The sequence below is a fragment of the Lepidochelys olivacea genome, assembly GCF_965140295.1.
Source record: "Lepidochelys olivacea isolate rLepOli2 genome assembly, chromosome: 1".
NCBI lineage: Eukaryota > Metazoa > Chordata > Testudines > Cheloniidae > Lepidochelys > Lepidochelys olivacea.
The window spans coordinates 24,477,877-24,491,743 of NC_140411.1; the positions used below are offsets into that span (position 1 = coordinate 24,477,877).

Below are 13,867 nucleotides of genomic sequence, written 5' to 3' on the forward strand. Positions count from 1 at the left end.
CTTCTTGGCAACAAGGGCACCTGTGGACTTGTATCCTTTTCTGCACAAGGAAATTGACTGGAATAGGTATGCTTTAATAGCTCCCTATGTTGAGACTCTGTTCTGAAATAAAAGTATCTTTATTCTGGAATAGCTACTCTGCTCACAAAATGGAGTAATTCTGGAATAAAATCACTTTTTATTCTGAAATAGTGTCCACATGGGGGAGTTACTCCAGAATAGCTATATTATACCAAAGTAGTTGTGATGGTCAGTTTCCTCCATATAGACAAACCATAACTCATCTGTGTAGATGTGTAAACTCGAAAGAACCTGACTTTCAAACCTTGTATCACTTCATGATAAAGTTCAGAGTAGCAGCCGTCTTAGTCTATATTCGCAAAAAGAAAAGGAGTACTAGTGGCACCTTAGAGATGCACCCGATGCAGTGAGCTGTAGCTCACGAAAGCTTATGCTCAAATAAATTCGTTAGTTTCTAAGGTGCCACTAGTACTCCTTTCCTTTTCATGACAAAGGATGTTGTCAAGCTTTTTAGGGACGCAAGTAAAACTCTCTTTAAAGTGTGGCTTTGCTCTGAAAGGTGACTCTAGGTGACCGTTACTCAATAGTCCTAAATCAATGTGTATTGCAAGTAATTGTGGAGATAATTAAGGCTGAGACTTGCTTCCCTTGTAATTCTGCTTCTCTGAAGTTTTCACCTTGCAGGATTATAAATCACCCATTTACCTCCCTTTGAGGTTGGAACAGAATCTGTTTGAGGTGGCATTGTATTTTATATCTCTATTTTTAAATTCTTTTCTGAGCTGCTAGTTTTTTTTCCAGTCATTTTTAGTTTTAATGGCTGACTTTCTCTGGGGATATTTCACTTTCTGCTCTTTTGGAATTGAGTGGAAGGTTCCAAAGATTGAGTTAAGCACAAAGCATCCTAGGTAACAGTAAGGTGTTTAGCTTGTGCTCAGACATCTGTCTGCTGCCCTTGAGAATTCTACCTTCCTCACACTAGGGTGTGGAGGAACCAGAAGTGAGACCCCTGGAAGAAGATATCTTCAGGGAAGCAGAATTTCAAATATATACCTTGACATTGTAATTATGTTAATACTTTGTACCTATATGGCACCCTTCATCCAAAGATGTTAAAGTGGTTTAAAAAGCATGTAAGTATTTTAAGTGTGGGATAACTGTGGGACACAGTTTGGGTAAATTTTTGAAAAGCAGCTAAGTCCAATTTTCAAAAGGAATGTGGGCACTTATCAGTTTCAGGCTCTTAAGTCACTTAAAAGCGCTTTAGAACATTTTGCTCCTGGTCTATACACTTGGATTGGTCATCTAAAAGTTTGATTGTAAACAGATTTAGTTATACTAGTGCCAGCCCCTCTGTAGACACTTTTATATTTGTTTAAACTTGGCTTATATTGGTTTAGCTTACAGGGGCAAGTTAAACCAGTTTAGACCAATAGAAGTGTGTTCACACAGGGGTTTTTCCCAGTTAACTAAATTATTGCATGTTTGTGTATAGACAAGCCTTAAACTTTGGGAAAGGCTGCATAGTGAATCAATGGCAGGGACTGAAAGAACCTAGGTTTCTAACTCCCTGTTCTAACCACTTGTCACGGTTCCTCCCCCACTCTGAACTCTAGGGTACAGATGTGGGGACCTGCATGAAAAACCTCCTAAGCTTATCTTTACCAGCTTAGGTCAAAACTTCCCCAAGGTACAAAATATTACACCTTGGACTGGCCGCTACCACCACCAAACTAATACTGGTTACTGGGGAAGAGCTGTTTGGACGCGTCCTTCCCCCCAGAATACTTCCCAAAACCTTGCACCCCACTTCCTGGACAAGGTTTGGTAAAAAGCCTCACCAATTTGCCTAGGTGACTACAGATCCAGACCCTTGGATCTTAAGAACAATGAACAATCCTCCCAACACTTGCACCCCCCCTTTCCTGGGAAATGTTGGATAAAAAGCCTCACCAATTTGCATAGGTGACCACAGACCCAAACCCTTGGATCTGAGAACAATGAAAAGGCATTCAGTGTTTTACAAGAAGACTTTTAATAAAAAATAGAAGTAAATAGAAATAAAGAAATCCCCCCTGTAAAATCAGGATGGTAGATATCTTACAGGGTAATTAGATTCAAAAACATAGAGAACCCCTCTAGGCAAAACCTTAAGTTACAAAAAAGATACACAGACAGAAATAGTTATTCTATTCAGCACAATTCTTTTCTCAGCCATTTAAAGAAATCATAATCTAACACATACCTAGCTAGATTACTTACTAAAAGTTCTAAGACTCCATTCCTGTTCTGTCCCCGGCCAAGACGACTACAGACAGACACAGACCCTTTGTTTCTCTCCCTCCTCCCAGCTTTTGAAAGTATCTTGTCTCCTCATTGGTCATTTTGGTCAGGTGCCAGCAAGGTTACCGTTAGCTTCTTAACCCTTTACAGGTGAGAGGAGCTTTCCCCTGGCCAGGAGGGATTTCAAAGGGGTTTACCCTTCCCTTTATATTTATGACACGCCCCCCAAATCTCAGCTAGGGTGAAACACTGGCTGGGATTTCTTCCTGGAGCTCTAGGAAAACAGAGTTAATAAGACACATGCATCTCTAAATATACTACCAAGTACATAAAGACTAACAATATTTTCCACATCTCAAGGACGATTTTAACCAGTTGATTCTGGGAAACTTTCACGGGAGAGTGCATCAGCCACTTTGTTAGAAGCTCCTGAGATGTGTTGGATGTCGAAATCAAAATCTTGGAGAGCTAAACTCCACCGAAGAAGTTTTTTGTTAGTTTCTTTGACGGTGTGAAGCCACTTTAGTGCAGCATGGTCGGTTTGCAGGTGGAAACGCCGTCCCCAAACATATGGGCGTAGCTTTTCCAGAGCGTAGACAATGGTATAACATTCTTTTTCAGTGACTGACCAGTTGCTTTCCCTCTCAGACAGTTTTTTGCTGAGAAACACTACAGGGTGGAATTCTTGATCAGGTCCTTTCTGCATTAAAACTGCTCCCACACCACGCTCGGATGCATCTGTGGTTACTAGGAACGGTTTGTCAAAGTCTGGGGCCCTTAGTACAGGGTCAGACATGAGTGTCGCTTTAAGCTTGTTAAAGGCCTTCTGACACTTTCCGGTCCACTGAACAGCATTTGGCTGTTTCTTTTTGGTTAGGTCTGTCAGTGGGGCAGCGATTTGGCTGTAGTGCGGTACAAATCGTCTGTAATAACCGGCCAAGCCTAAGAAGGATTGAACCTGTTTCTTTGACTTTGGGACAGGCCACTTTTGGATAGCATCCACTTTGGCCTGTAGGGGGCTGATAGTTCCTTGACCCACCTGGTGTCCTAGATAAGTCACTCTGTTTAGGCCTATTTGACACTTCTTAGCCTTAACAGTTAGTCCTGCCTCCCTTATGCGCTCAAGGACTTTTTGTAGATGTTCCAGGTGGTCTGCCCAGGAATCCGAAAATATGGCCACATCGTCAAGGTAGGCGACTGCATATTCTCCTAATCCCGCTAGGAGACCATCTCCAAGTCTTTGGAAAGTGGCGGGTGCATTTCGCAGCCCGAAAGGGAGTACATTAAATTCATACAGCCCGAGATGTGTGATGAAGGCTGACCTTTCCTTGGCAGATTCATCTAGCGGTACCTGCCAGTACCCCTTGGTTAAGTCCAAGGTAGAGATGAACTGGGCCCGTCCCAGTTTCTCTAATAGTTCATCAGTGCGTGGCATTGGATAGTTGTCTGGGCGAGTTACAGCATTTAGCTTACGGTAGTCCATGCAAAAACGTATTTCCCCATCTGGTTTGGGAACTAGAACCACTGGAGATGCCCATGCACTTTCAGAGGGGCGGATTACACCCATCTGTAACATATCCTGGATCTCCCGTTCTATAGCAGTTTTAGCTTGAGGAGACACCCGGTAAGGGTGGACCCTAATTGGGTGAGCATTACCTGTGTCAATGGAGTGGTATGCCCGTTCAGTCAGTCCTGGGGTGGCTGAGAACGTTGGCGCGTAGCTAGTGCACAGCTCCTGGATCTGCTGTCGCTGCATACGCCCAAGGGTCATGGAGAGGTTCACCTCTTCCACACCACCAGCACATTTCCCTTCGTAATAGACACCTTCAGGCCACTCAGCGTCGTCTCCTCCCTGGGCTGTAAACTGACAAACCTTTAATTCTCTGGATCGATTAGAAGAGCTGAGAGGCGGTGGGTTGCTCCGTGCCGCCGTCCACGCTCTCTGGAGGCTTTCATCTGCTTCCTGTTCGGTCTGGAACTGTTCCCTTGATGCTGGAGACATCAGTTCCTCATTGGATTGGGGACATAGGCTTGGTCCCTCTGGAAGCGATATAGGGGATGGAGCTGTTTCTGTTGACTGTGAATCGCTCTCCGCTGGTGCACTATGTTGGGATTCAGGCTCCGGCTGAGCCTCTTGTGTAGGGTTATCGGCTGCTGCCAGTTCAGGTTCGGTGGGGCCCTCTGGTGTTGAGGTTGCAAGTACTGGATTCAGTGCTGGCACGGGGTCTGGTGTTGGTTGTTTGGCTGGTTCCGGTTCTGGGACTGGTTCCGTCTGGGTCTCTGGGACTGGATCCACTACTGCTGTTGCAGACATTGGCCTGGGGTCCGGGTCCATCACCTCTGACCGGGCCCTGATAGAAGTTTCCAGAACAGAGCTAGACCCCACGGCTTGTTTAGCCTGGCTGCGGGTGACCGTTCCCACCCTCTTGGCCTGCTTCACGTGATTGGCCAAGTCTTCCCCCAACAGCATGGGGATGGGATAATCATCATAGACTGCAAAAGTCCACATTCCTGACCAGCCCTTGTACTGGACAGGCAACTTGGCTGTAGGCAAATTGAAAGAGTTGGACTTGAAGGGTTGAATCGTCACTTGGATCTCTGGGTTGATTAAATTGGGGTCCACTAAGGAAGCATGGATAGCTGACACTTGTGCTCCGGTGTCCCTCCACGCGGTGACCTTCTTCCCGCCCACACTCACAGTTTCCCTCCGCTCCAAGGGTATCTGGGAGGTATCTGGGCCTGTGGACCTCTGGTGTGATTCCGGTGCAATGAACTGTAATCTGTTGGGGTTCTTGGGGCAGTTGGCCTTTACATGCCCCAGCTCGTTACATTTAAAACATCGTCCAGCTGACGGGTCACCGGGGCGAGGTGGGTTGCTGGAGAACGGGGTGGTGGGACGATAAGGGGTCTGGAGGGTTCTTTGGGAGGTAGGTGGGGCTTTGGGCGGCCCCCGGTAATAGGGTGTGGTCTGGGGTGGTCCCTTCTGGTCTCCGCTCCAACTGCGACCAGTTTTCTTCTTCTCTGCCACCTCCACCCATCTGGCTCCAATCTCTCCTGCCTCGATTACAGTTTTGGGTTTCCCATCTAGGATGTATCTTTCTATTTCCTCAGGAACACCCTCTAAGAATTGTTCCATTTGCATTAGGAAGGGCAAATTTACTGGAGATTCAACACTTGCTCCTGATATCCAGGCATCCCAATGTTTCACAATGTGGTAGGCATGTCGGGTAAATGACATGTCTGGTTTCCACCTTAGGGCTCGGAACCTCCGACGAGACTGCTCGGGTGTTATCCCCATTCTGACTCTCGCCTTGGATTTAAACAGTTCATACTTGTTCATATGTTCTTTAGGCATTTCAGCTGCCACCTCAGCTAAGGGTCCACTGAGCTGCGGCCTCAGCTCTACCATGTATTGGTCAGTAGAGATGTTGTACCCAAGGCAGGCCCTTTCGAAGTTTTCTAAGAAGGCCTCAGTATCATCACCTGCCTTGTAGGTGGGGAACTTTCTGGGATGGGAAGTGGTACCTGGAGAAGGATTGCTAGGGTTTGTTGGTATATTCTGCTGGGCCTTTATCCTCTCCATCTCCTCCACATGCTTCCTTGCCCCCATTTCCCTCTTGTGGGCAGCCTCCTGTACCTCCTTCTCCAGCCGCATGAGTTCTATCTGTCTTTCATGTTCCCTTTGTTTTTCCTCAGCCTGAAATTTGGCTAATTCCAGCTGTAGTCGAGCCGAGGATTTGGCCATTCTAACCTCTCTGTTTTTAACTAACTTTACACCCGAGGTTTAGAAATAAACAAACAAAACTTGGCTGTAAAATTTTGCTGTGCTGGAATAGAATACCTATTCTCTGATAGTGATTGTCAGCCTACAGAAAAAGACAATTCCCTTGTCTCTGCTCTGGGCCCAAATTAAAGTAAAAAACCTCCACTACTTGGAAACCTGCTTACCCAGCCCAAAGAAAAAAAAAATTTCTTTTCAAACCTGTGCTCCTTGTAAAACAAAAAAAAAAATCAAAATCCTAAAAAAAACCCTGCCACTTTTGTCTCCAGGCAAATGGGTAGAGCACACACCCCCTATTTACTTTTAGGAAGAAAAGAAAAAAAAACCTCTGGGTTGGAAGACTGTGAATTTCCCTGCAGGAGTTAAGTACCCTGCCTCCAGGCAAAGAAAACCTGCAATTCACAAGATAATCCCCTTTTGTCTCTGCTTGGCCACAAAGCAGAGAAAAAACAATCTGCTTTCAGTTTCAACTGCTTCCTTTCCAAAGAAAAAAAAAATTCTTTTTTAAAATCTGTATTTCTAGTTCAAAAAATCTCAACTGGATCTCAAAATGATTTCAGGTTAATCCCACCACTGCCACCATGTCACGGTTCCTCCCCCACTCTGAACTCTAGGGTACAGATGTGGGGACCTGCATGAAAAACCTCCTAAGCTTATCTTTACCAGCTTAGGTCAAAACTTCCCCAAGGTACAAAATATTACACCTTGGACTGGCCGCTACCACCACCAAACTAATACTGGTTACTGGGGAAGAGCTGTTTGGACGCGTCCTTCCCCCCAAAATACTTCCCAAAACCTTGCACCCCACTTCCTGGACAAGGTTTGGTAAAAAGCCTCACCAATTTGCCTAGGTGACTACAGATCCAGACCCTTGGATCTTAAGAACAATGAACAATCCTCCCAACACTTGCACCCCCCCTTTCCTGGGAAATGTTGGATAAAAAGCCTCACCAATTTGCATAGGTGACCACAGACCCAAACCCTTGGATCTGAGAACAATGAAAAAGCATTCAGTGTTTTACAAGAAGACTTTTAATAAAAAATAGAAGTAAATAGAAATAAAGAAATCCCCCCTGTAAAATCAGGATGGTAGATATCTTACAGGGTAATTAGATTCAAAAACATAGAGAACCCCTCTAGGCAAAACCTTAAGTTACAAAAAAGATACACAGACAGAAATAGTTATTCTATTCAGCACAATTCTTTTCTCAGCCATTTAAAGAAATCATAATCTAACACATACCTAGCTAGATTACTTACTAAAAGTTCTAAGACTCCATTCCTGTTCTGTCCCCGGCCAAGACGACTACAGACAGACCCAGACCCTTTGTTTCTCTCCCTCCTCCCAGCTTTTGAAAGTATCTTGTCTCCTCATTGGTCATTTTGGTCAGGTGCCAGCGAGGTTACCTTTAGCTTCTTAACCCTTTACAGGTGAGAGGAGCTTTCCCCTGGCCAGGAGGGATTTCAAAGGGGTTTACCCTTCCCTTTCTATTTATGACACCACTAGACACAACACAACAGTAATCTTGTAATCCAAAACATTATTTCTATCTATATTTTTAGATTCTTCATGATGAGAAGTGCTTTTGGCTTTTGAATTTGCAGACAATTGCACTATGTAAAATGTATATTGCTGTCTTTTAAATATTATTATCAAATTGAAAATGTAAGTATTTGTAAAATAATTCAAAACTATGCCAAAACAACAGATTCCTGTAATAATGAACTTTTAGCTGGTGCAGCATTTGGCATTGTCCAGTGAAATTAACCTTCTGTAGCCGTGGGAATGTATAGTGTGTATAATTGCCATTACATCACTCGTTGCTGATTCACTGACTCCTCTCACTTTTGAACATAAACTGGTCGTACTTCTTTGCATCATTGTTTTTGTGGCATATTGAGGGCAAAGATAGAATGAGGCAAGTCCTTTGCCCTTCCTAGGACAGGGATAAAATTGAGCTGGTTGAAATGGTGTTTCTAATTTCACTAGTTCTTTATTATGTGGTGCCATTTCTCATATGTGATTTCATCTCTTTTCATTGCCCCATATGAATTTATCATGTTACTTGCGCTGTTTTATGAGGACAGAGTCTCAAATGAGATTGTGCTGCTGAATCAGCTGCTATTTCTTGTTAAAGCTCTGCGTACAATCTTTCCACTTCACTAGTACCCCCATTCCTTGGAGATGGTTTATTGCCTCCACAGTCCATTCCAAGTAGGCTGAATATGCAAGAGTTCAGAATCAAGTTTTTAATAACTGACTGGACAATTGGGCTGCTACTGTAATTTACATTTAGCAAATGTGTATGTTGTTTTTCCCTTTTTCCACAGTAACAAATTTAATCTTTGCCCCAAAACATAATTCCTTACACGTAGTCATTATTCATTACACATAGTGTAATAAATCCATTTTCAGAATGATTTTGTTTATTAATATGCCCTGAATTTATAAGATTTTTTTTTATTTGTATTATTCCTGAAGTTGTGGACTCCTGGGGTGAGATCCTGGTCCTATAGAAGTCAATGGGAGATTTGCAATTCTTGAGTTTAATAAAGCCAGGATTTCACCCCTGGATTCTATTTTCAGCTCTTACATTGACTTATTGAGTGACCTTAGAGAAGTCACTTAACTTCTCGGCATCAGTTTCCCTATCTGTCTTCAGGACGTGCTGTGAAGTGTATTTATCTGAACCGCCTTGCGGTTCATTTGATAGCCCCACATTCATTCCATACACCTCTAAATCTTTCTGAAGAGGCTATCCTGACTGCAGAAGAGACCGTAGCAGTCTCAATTTTTGTGTAGTTCTACATAATTCTTTAACCTTTCATAAATATCACTTGGGGGCTAAGGTACTATTTGCTTTAAAATAGAAGCCCTTTGAAATGGGTGTAGTACTGATGTACCTAAGTGGTATTATGGGACTTAATGTTTATGAAGTGTCTGGAAATCTTCATTGAAAGGAACTGTGTAAGTGTAAAAGTATTCCTATTGGTGTCTGTGCAATATGAACTAATTCAAAGGGTGCAATGTATCTCTATCGGTGGAAAATGGACATGAATACAGTCTTATGTTGAGCATAACACATGCATCATACGCTAACTTTCTTGTTGCTTTGGCATGTGATATAATAGATACAAAATTACATTTTCAGGAGGATACTTGGCAAATTCTACTTTTGGACTCCGGGCTTCGGAGCTGCTTTACCGGCTTCCTACGTGGCCATTCTCATTGAAAGGAAAAGCAGGTACATTTCATTTTATACGTTTTTACTGTTATACCAGTTCCTGTGCTTTCACTAATATGAAGAAGTTCAAATGGCTGCTCTTTGTAAAAGTCATTTGGACCCAAGCTAAAAAAAAAAAGTAGTTCAACTGAAATAGTATATATTTATTAATCCCATACAGTGGATTAAGAAGCAACAGTAAGGAAAGTGTAGACTTTGCAAAAATATGTAGTGTAATTTTTTTGGTTTAGTTCATGGACTGGTAGTGAAACTGGACACAGCTATTGCTTATAGACACAGTAAGTGAATCAAGATAGCTATTTATGTTTTTGTTTCTTTATTAATAATGCTGACATTTAGACAGTTACAAACTAAAAAGGGTATGTCTTCCTGTCAATAGACTAGTTTGAATCTTGAGGTCAGTAAACCCCTAAGTAAAGTTCTACTTTAAGATTAATGGACGTCTTGTATGCTTTTACTAATAATTCTATAGTTAGTATTCATGCTTTTATTGCTAATGATATTATTATTATTATTATTTCAAAGGCACTAATCCCTGTAGTGTCTGGATGTTAGTTATGTAAAATTTAAAGGTGACAGTAAATCACTCAGCTGAGGAACAACTACTCTTAACTTTTTGTGCTGAGAGGATTCAGAACGAGCGGATACACTTCCTTGAATCCACAGCTGGTTCTGTCTCTCTATCTTAGTGAAAAGCTTGCAGAAAGGGATGTCTTGCTACGTGTTTTAAAAGTGGTAAGGCTCTATCAGTCTCACTGTGGCGGCAGCAAATTCCACAGCCCAGGGCCACCCTGTGAGTACACCCTGCCTCAGTAAGTTTTTTAAATCTGAGTTTGTCTCTTTTGGCTGCCTGGCTGCATAGTGAAAGGTGGTCATTCAGACTTCGCACTATCTAGGGCTTTAAGGGTAAAGACTAGGACCTTGAAATGTCCCTCATATTGATAGACAGCTGACACCAAGTATTGGCCTAACTAACTTCGGATGGTTTGCTCCACTAAGCAGGCAGACCACTGCATAAACAAGTGGTAGTTTCTGGATGGCCTTCAGGATCGTGCCCTGGTAAAGCATGCTGCACCTCTTTCAGCACTGGATATCCAAAGCATAGATTACCATACATTCAGAAGACGGGGATGGGAGGAGGAAGAGCACTTTCAGCTATCGTGCATGTATGGAACATCTGTATGCAATAAGTCCAAAAGGTCCTTTCACCTGAGACTGGTTGCAAAATGCATATCCACTATTTCATCCTCTGGCTGTCTGACCCTCATCTCACCCCCATTCTCTCTTCCTCATCATCCACTCTCTGTGTTTCCTAGCATGTATGGAGGTGTTTGGGTGTGAAGGATCTCCCTCACCATATTGTCGCTCCCCATTAACTAGCACCTGTTGCTCCTGTGGGGGTGAAGTCCTTTCCTCTGGCTGCCCCCATGCTCTACTCAGCTGAATCTGCTCCTTGGTACCCGAGGAGTAGCTAGAGCAGGGTAGTGAGGGGCAGCCAGATGGGTGGTCTTCATTTGATGAAGATACCTGTATGGATGCTTGGGGGGTGTGTGGTGTAGTTGGAGAGGGGAATGAGAAGTGACAGTTGCAACACTTCTAGTGGCTTTGGCAGAAGTACACAAATAAAGGAAAAAGCTTAGCAGGAAGCACATGCAGAGAGTTGAAGAGAAGTGGTGCAGGCTTGGAAATGTATTTTTTGTGTGTTTCCTTTGCTGTAGGGCTGCCCACTACCTTGCTAAACCTCTTATGATTATTCTGTTGAAAAATTGGGTCAAGCTCTGTTTGATCAGTGTCCCAAGTATTTAGCAGTTCTTACATTATTTCCATAATATTCATTCTAATTTAGTGTAGTCAAGATGTGTTTCTTTATCTGAAAGTAGTTCTTGAATGTAATCAAAGGTTTTCGAAAGGAGAGTACATTTTTAAGAGTGGCATTTAATGTGGAGGGGAAACCATATTAAATGGTAACATTACTGTCTAATTGTATTTTACTTTTGTTTCATAAGTGAGTTACTTTTGTGGTAAGTCTTGGAATCTGACTGCCCGATGTTTCCCCTTCTGGAGTTACTTCCCAGAGGGTGGGTTCACTTTGGCAAGGTTTTACTTAAGCTAGCTGCTTAGATTCCAGCACTCCTGCTGGCTTCAGTGTTTCATTCCATGATATAAGCAAGTAGATTTTCTGCAGTTGTGCCAGGGACAAATGCCAGCTTAATTTTTACTACATGCCTGGCACAGTGTTTCATTTTTATTTTTTATTTTTCAGTGTAAGGTCAAACTCAGAAAAGTACTTAAAACATTAAGTGTCAAAATCAGGATGGTAGTATATTTGTGAATTGTTTCTAGCTCTCCAAATATATATGAACCAAGGACAGAAACTGATCACACTCCCAAATAATTTAGGATTTAGGGCAAAAGTGGAAGAAGTTGGAAAAACTTGCAAATTAAAAATAAATAAATTAGTAAAATGAGGCAAATGGCACAGTAAGACTCGATGGCAAATTAGGATTTTCTCACACTTCGTACTAATGCACTAAAGCATTAATGTTTATCATCAGTTTCTTTCTTCTTGTAGTATTAATTAAAAAAAATTCAAAGTTGATAAACAGTATCAGAAAGGTAGTCAGAGTTCATAGTCTTTGAAAACATAGTTGATATTTTAATGCCAAATATTTTGTTAGAAGCTCATACTTCTGACAAATGTAATTAAAGTAATGCACTGAAATAAGTCTTTCCAATTGTAGGTGTATTCATTTGTACACTCTTTTTAGCACAGAAAAAAACATATATTTTACATTTAACTTTTATAAATGTCTGGAAAATCAAACTTTTGGTGACACTTTTTGGCAGCTACAACTATCTCTTTATTAGGTTTAGAAAAGAAAGTCTATTGACGAAAATAGGGAAACAAAGAAGCTGCTTGCTTTGTGTTTAGTTTACAAACATGTTGCTGGCCCTTTAAATTTTAGTTAGCAGCTGGCAAGAGCACAAAACTTAATCACTTAATCTCTTCCCAAGTGGATACCCTATTTTAGGTTCCTCATAGGCATTTGCTTGCACAGCATCCTTGTCAGGCTCTGAATTCAGGAACAAAATGCTTGTAAATCAGGCTGCCGATGTTGAGTGGTGGTGTTTTTGTATGCTAGGCCAGACTCTTGTACCCTATATAAACCTTAGAAAAAGGCAGGAAAAGAAAGTAGTTTTATATGGACCAGCAAGATACTTTATACTCACTTAAATGAAACACATTTTTTTAAACTATCACAAGCTTGCTTTGACTGTAGGTTTGTAGGGTAATGAGAAATTGGCATGGTAGTAGACATGGTAAACAGCTATGTAGCAATTAAAGCAATCAGATAGAGCTTTTGAGTTAGTTAATAATTGCAAACAAACTCCAATTGATGTACAATATTTTACTGTTTCTCTTTTTCTGTAGATCAAGATCCATATAATGATGTATCTGTATCTTAATTAATATTCTTGTAATATATTAGTACAGTTATCTCACCTGTGAAAACTGTCATATCAGAACCTGGAGAGATAAGGTCGGTGAGGTAATGTCTTTTATTGGGCCAACTTCTGTTTGTGAGAGAGACAAGCTTTCAAGCCATGCAAAGCTCTTCTGACCTGAGGAAGAGTACTACAGAAGGGATGTGGACAAATTGGAGAGAGTCCAGCAGAGGGCAACAAAAATGATTAGGGGGCTGGGGCACATGACTTAGGAGGAGAGGCTGAGGGAACTGGGGTTATTTAGTTTGCAGAAGAGAAGAGTGAGTGAGGGGGATTTGATAGCAGCCTTCAACTACCTGAAGGGGGGTTCCAAAGAGGATGGAGCTCTGCTGTTCTCAGTGGTGGCATATGACCGAACAAGGAGCACTGGTCTCAAGTTGCAGTGGGGGAGGTCTAGGCTGGATATTAAGAAACACTATTTCACTAGGTGAAGCGATGGAATGGGTTACGTAGGGAGGTGGTGGAATCTCCATCCTTAGAGGTTTTTAAGGCCCAGCTTGACAAAGCCTTGGCTGGGATGATTTAGTTCAAGGGTCTCAAACACGCGGCCCATAGGCCACATGTGGGCCAAGCTCCGCGCAGCGGGCCCCCCCCTCCCCGGCGCCGCGTCCCCAGCCTACCTCCAGGCCAGGGGTGGGCAAACTACAGCCCCGGGCCGGTTCTGGCCCCTCAGGGCTTTGGATCCAGCCTGTGGATTTGCAAACCCCATGGTGCTGAGGCCCCCGCGCCGGGAAGTGGCGGGCACCGCTTCCCTGCGGCTGGGAACGGGGAAGCACGGCCAATGGGAGCTTCGGGGGTGGTACCCACAGGCAAGAATAGCTCACGGAGTTCTCTGCTCCCTCTTCCCCCGGGGCTGCATGGACAGGATGCCCACCGCTTCCCGGAGCGGCACAGGGCCAGGCCGGGTCAGGCAGGGAACCTACCCTGAGCCCAGTGCTCGCCTCTGGCACACTGGAGCCGCGCAAGGTAAGCGGCACTGGGCCGGAACCCGAACCCCTCCTGCACCCCAACTCTCTGCTCTGACCCCCCT

At 43.1% G+C, this 13,867-nt stretch overlaps 1 protein-coding gene across 4 annotated transcripts in view; it reads left to right on the forward strand.

Moving 5' to 3' along the window:
* The window catches only part of TMEM135 (transmembrane protein 135), a 385,311-nt gene that overhangs the window by 47,336 nt on the left and 324,108 nt on the right, over window positions 1–13,867 (forward strand). For all 4 annotated transcript variants that reach the window (XM_084617016.1, XM_084617014.1, XM_084617013.1 and 1 more), the window contains one exon: window positions 9,238–9,330. In XM_084617016.1, the coding sequence (XP_084473142.1) occupies window positions 9,238–9,330 (93 nt within the window). The remainder of the gene's footprint in view (window positions 1–9,237; window positions 9,331–13,867) is intronic.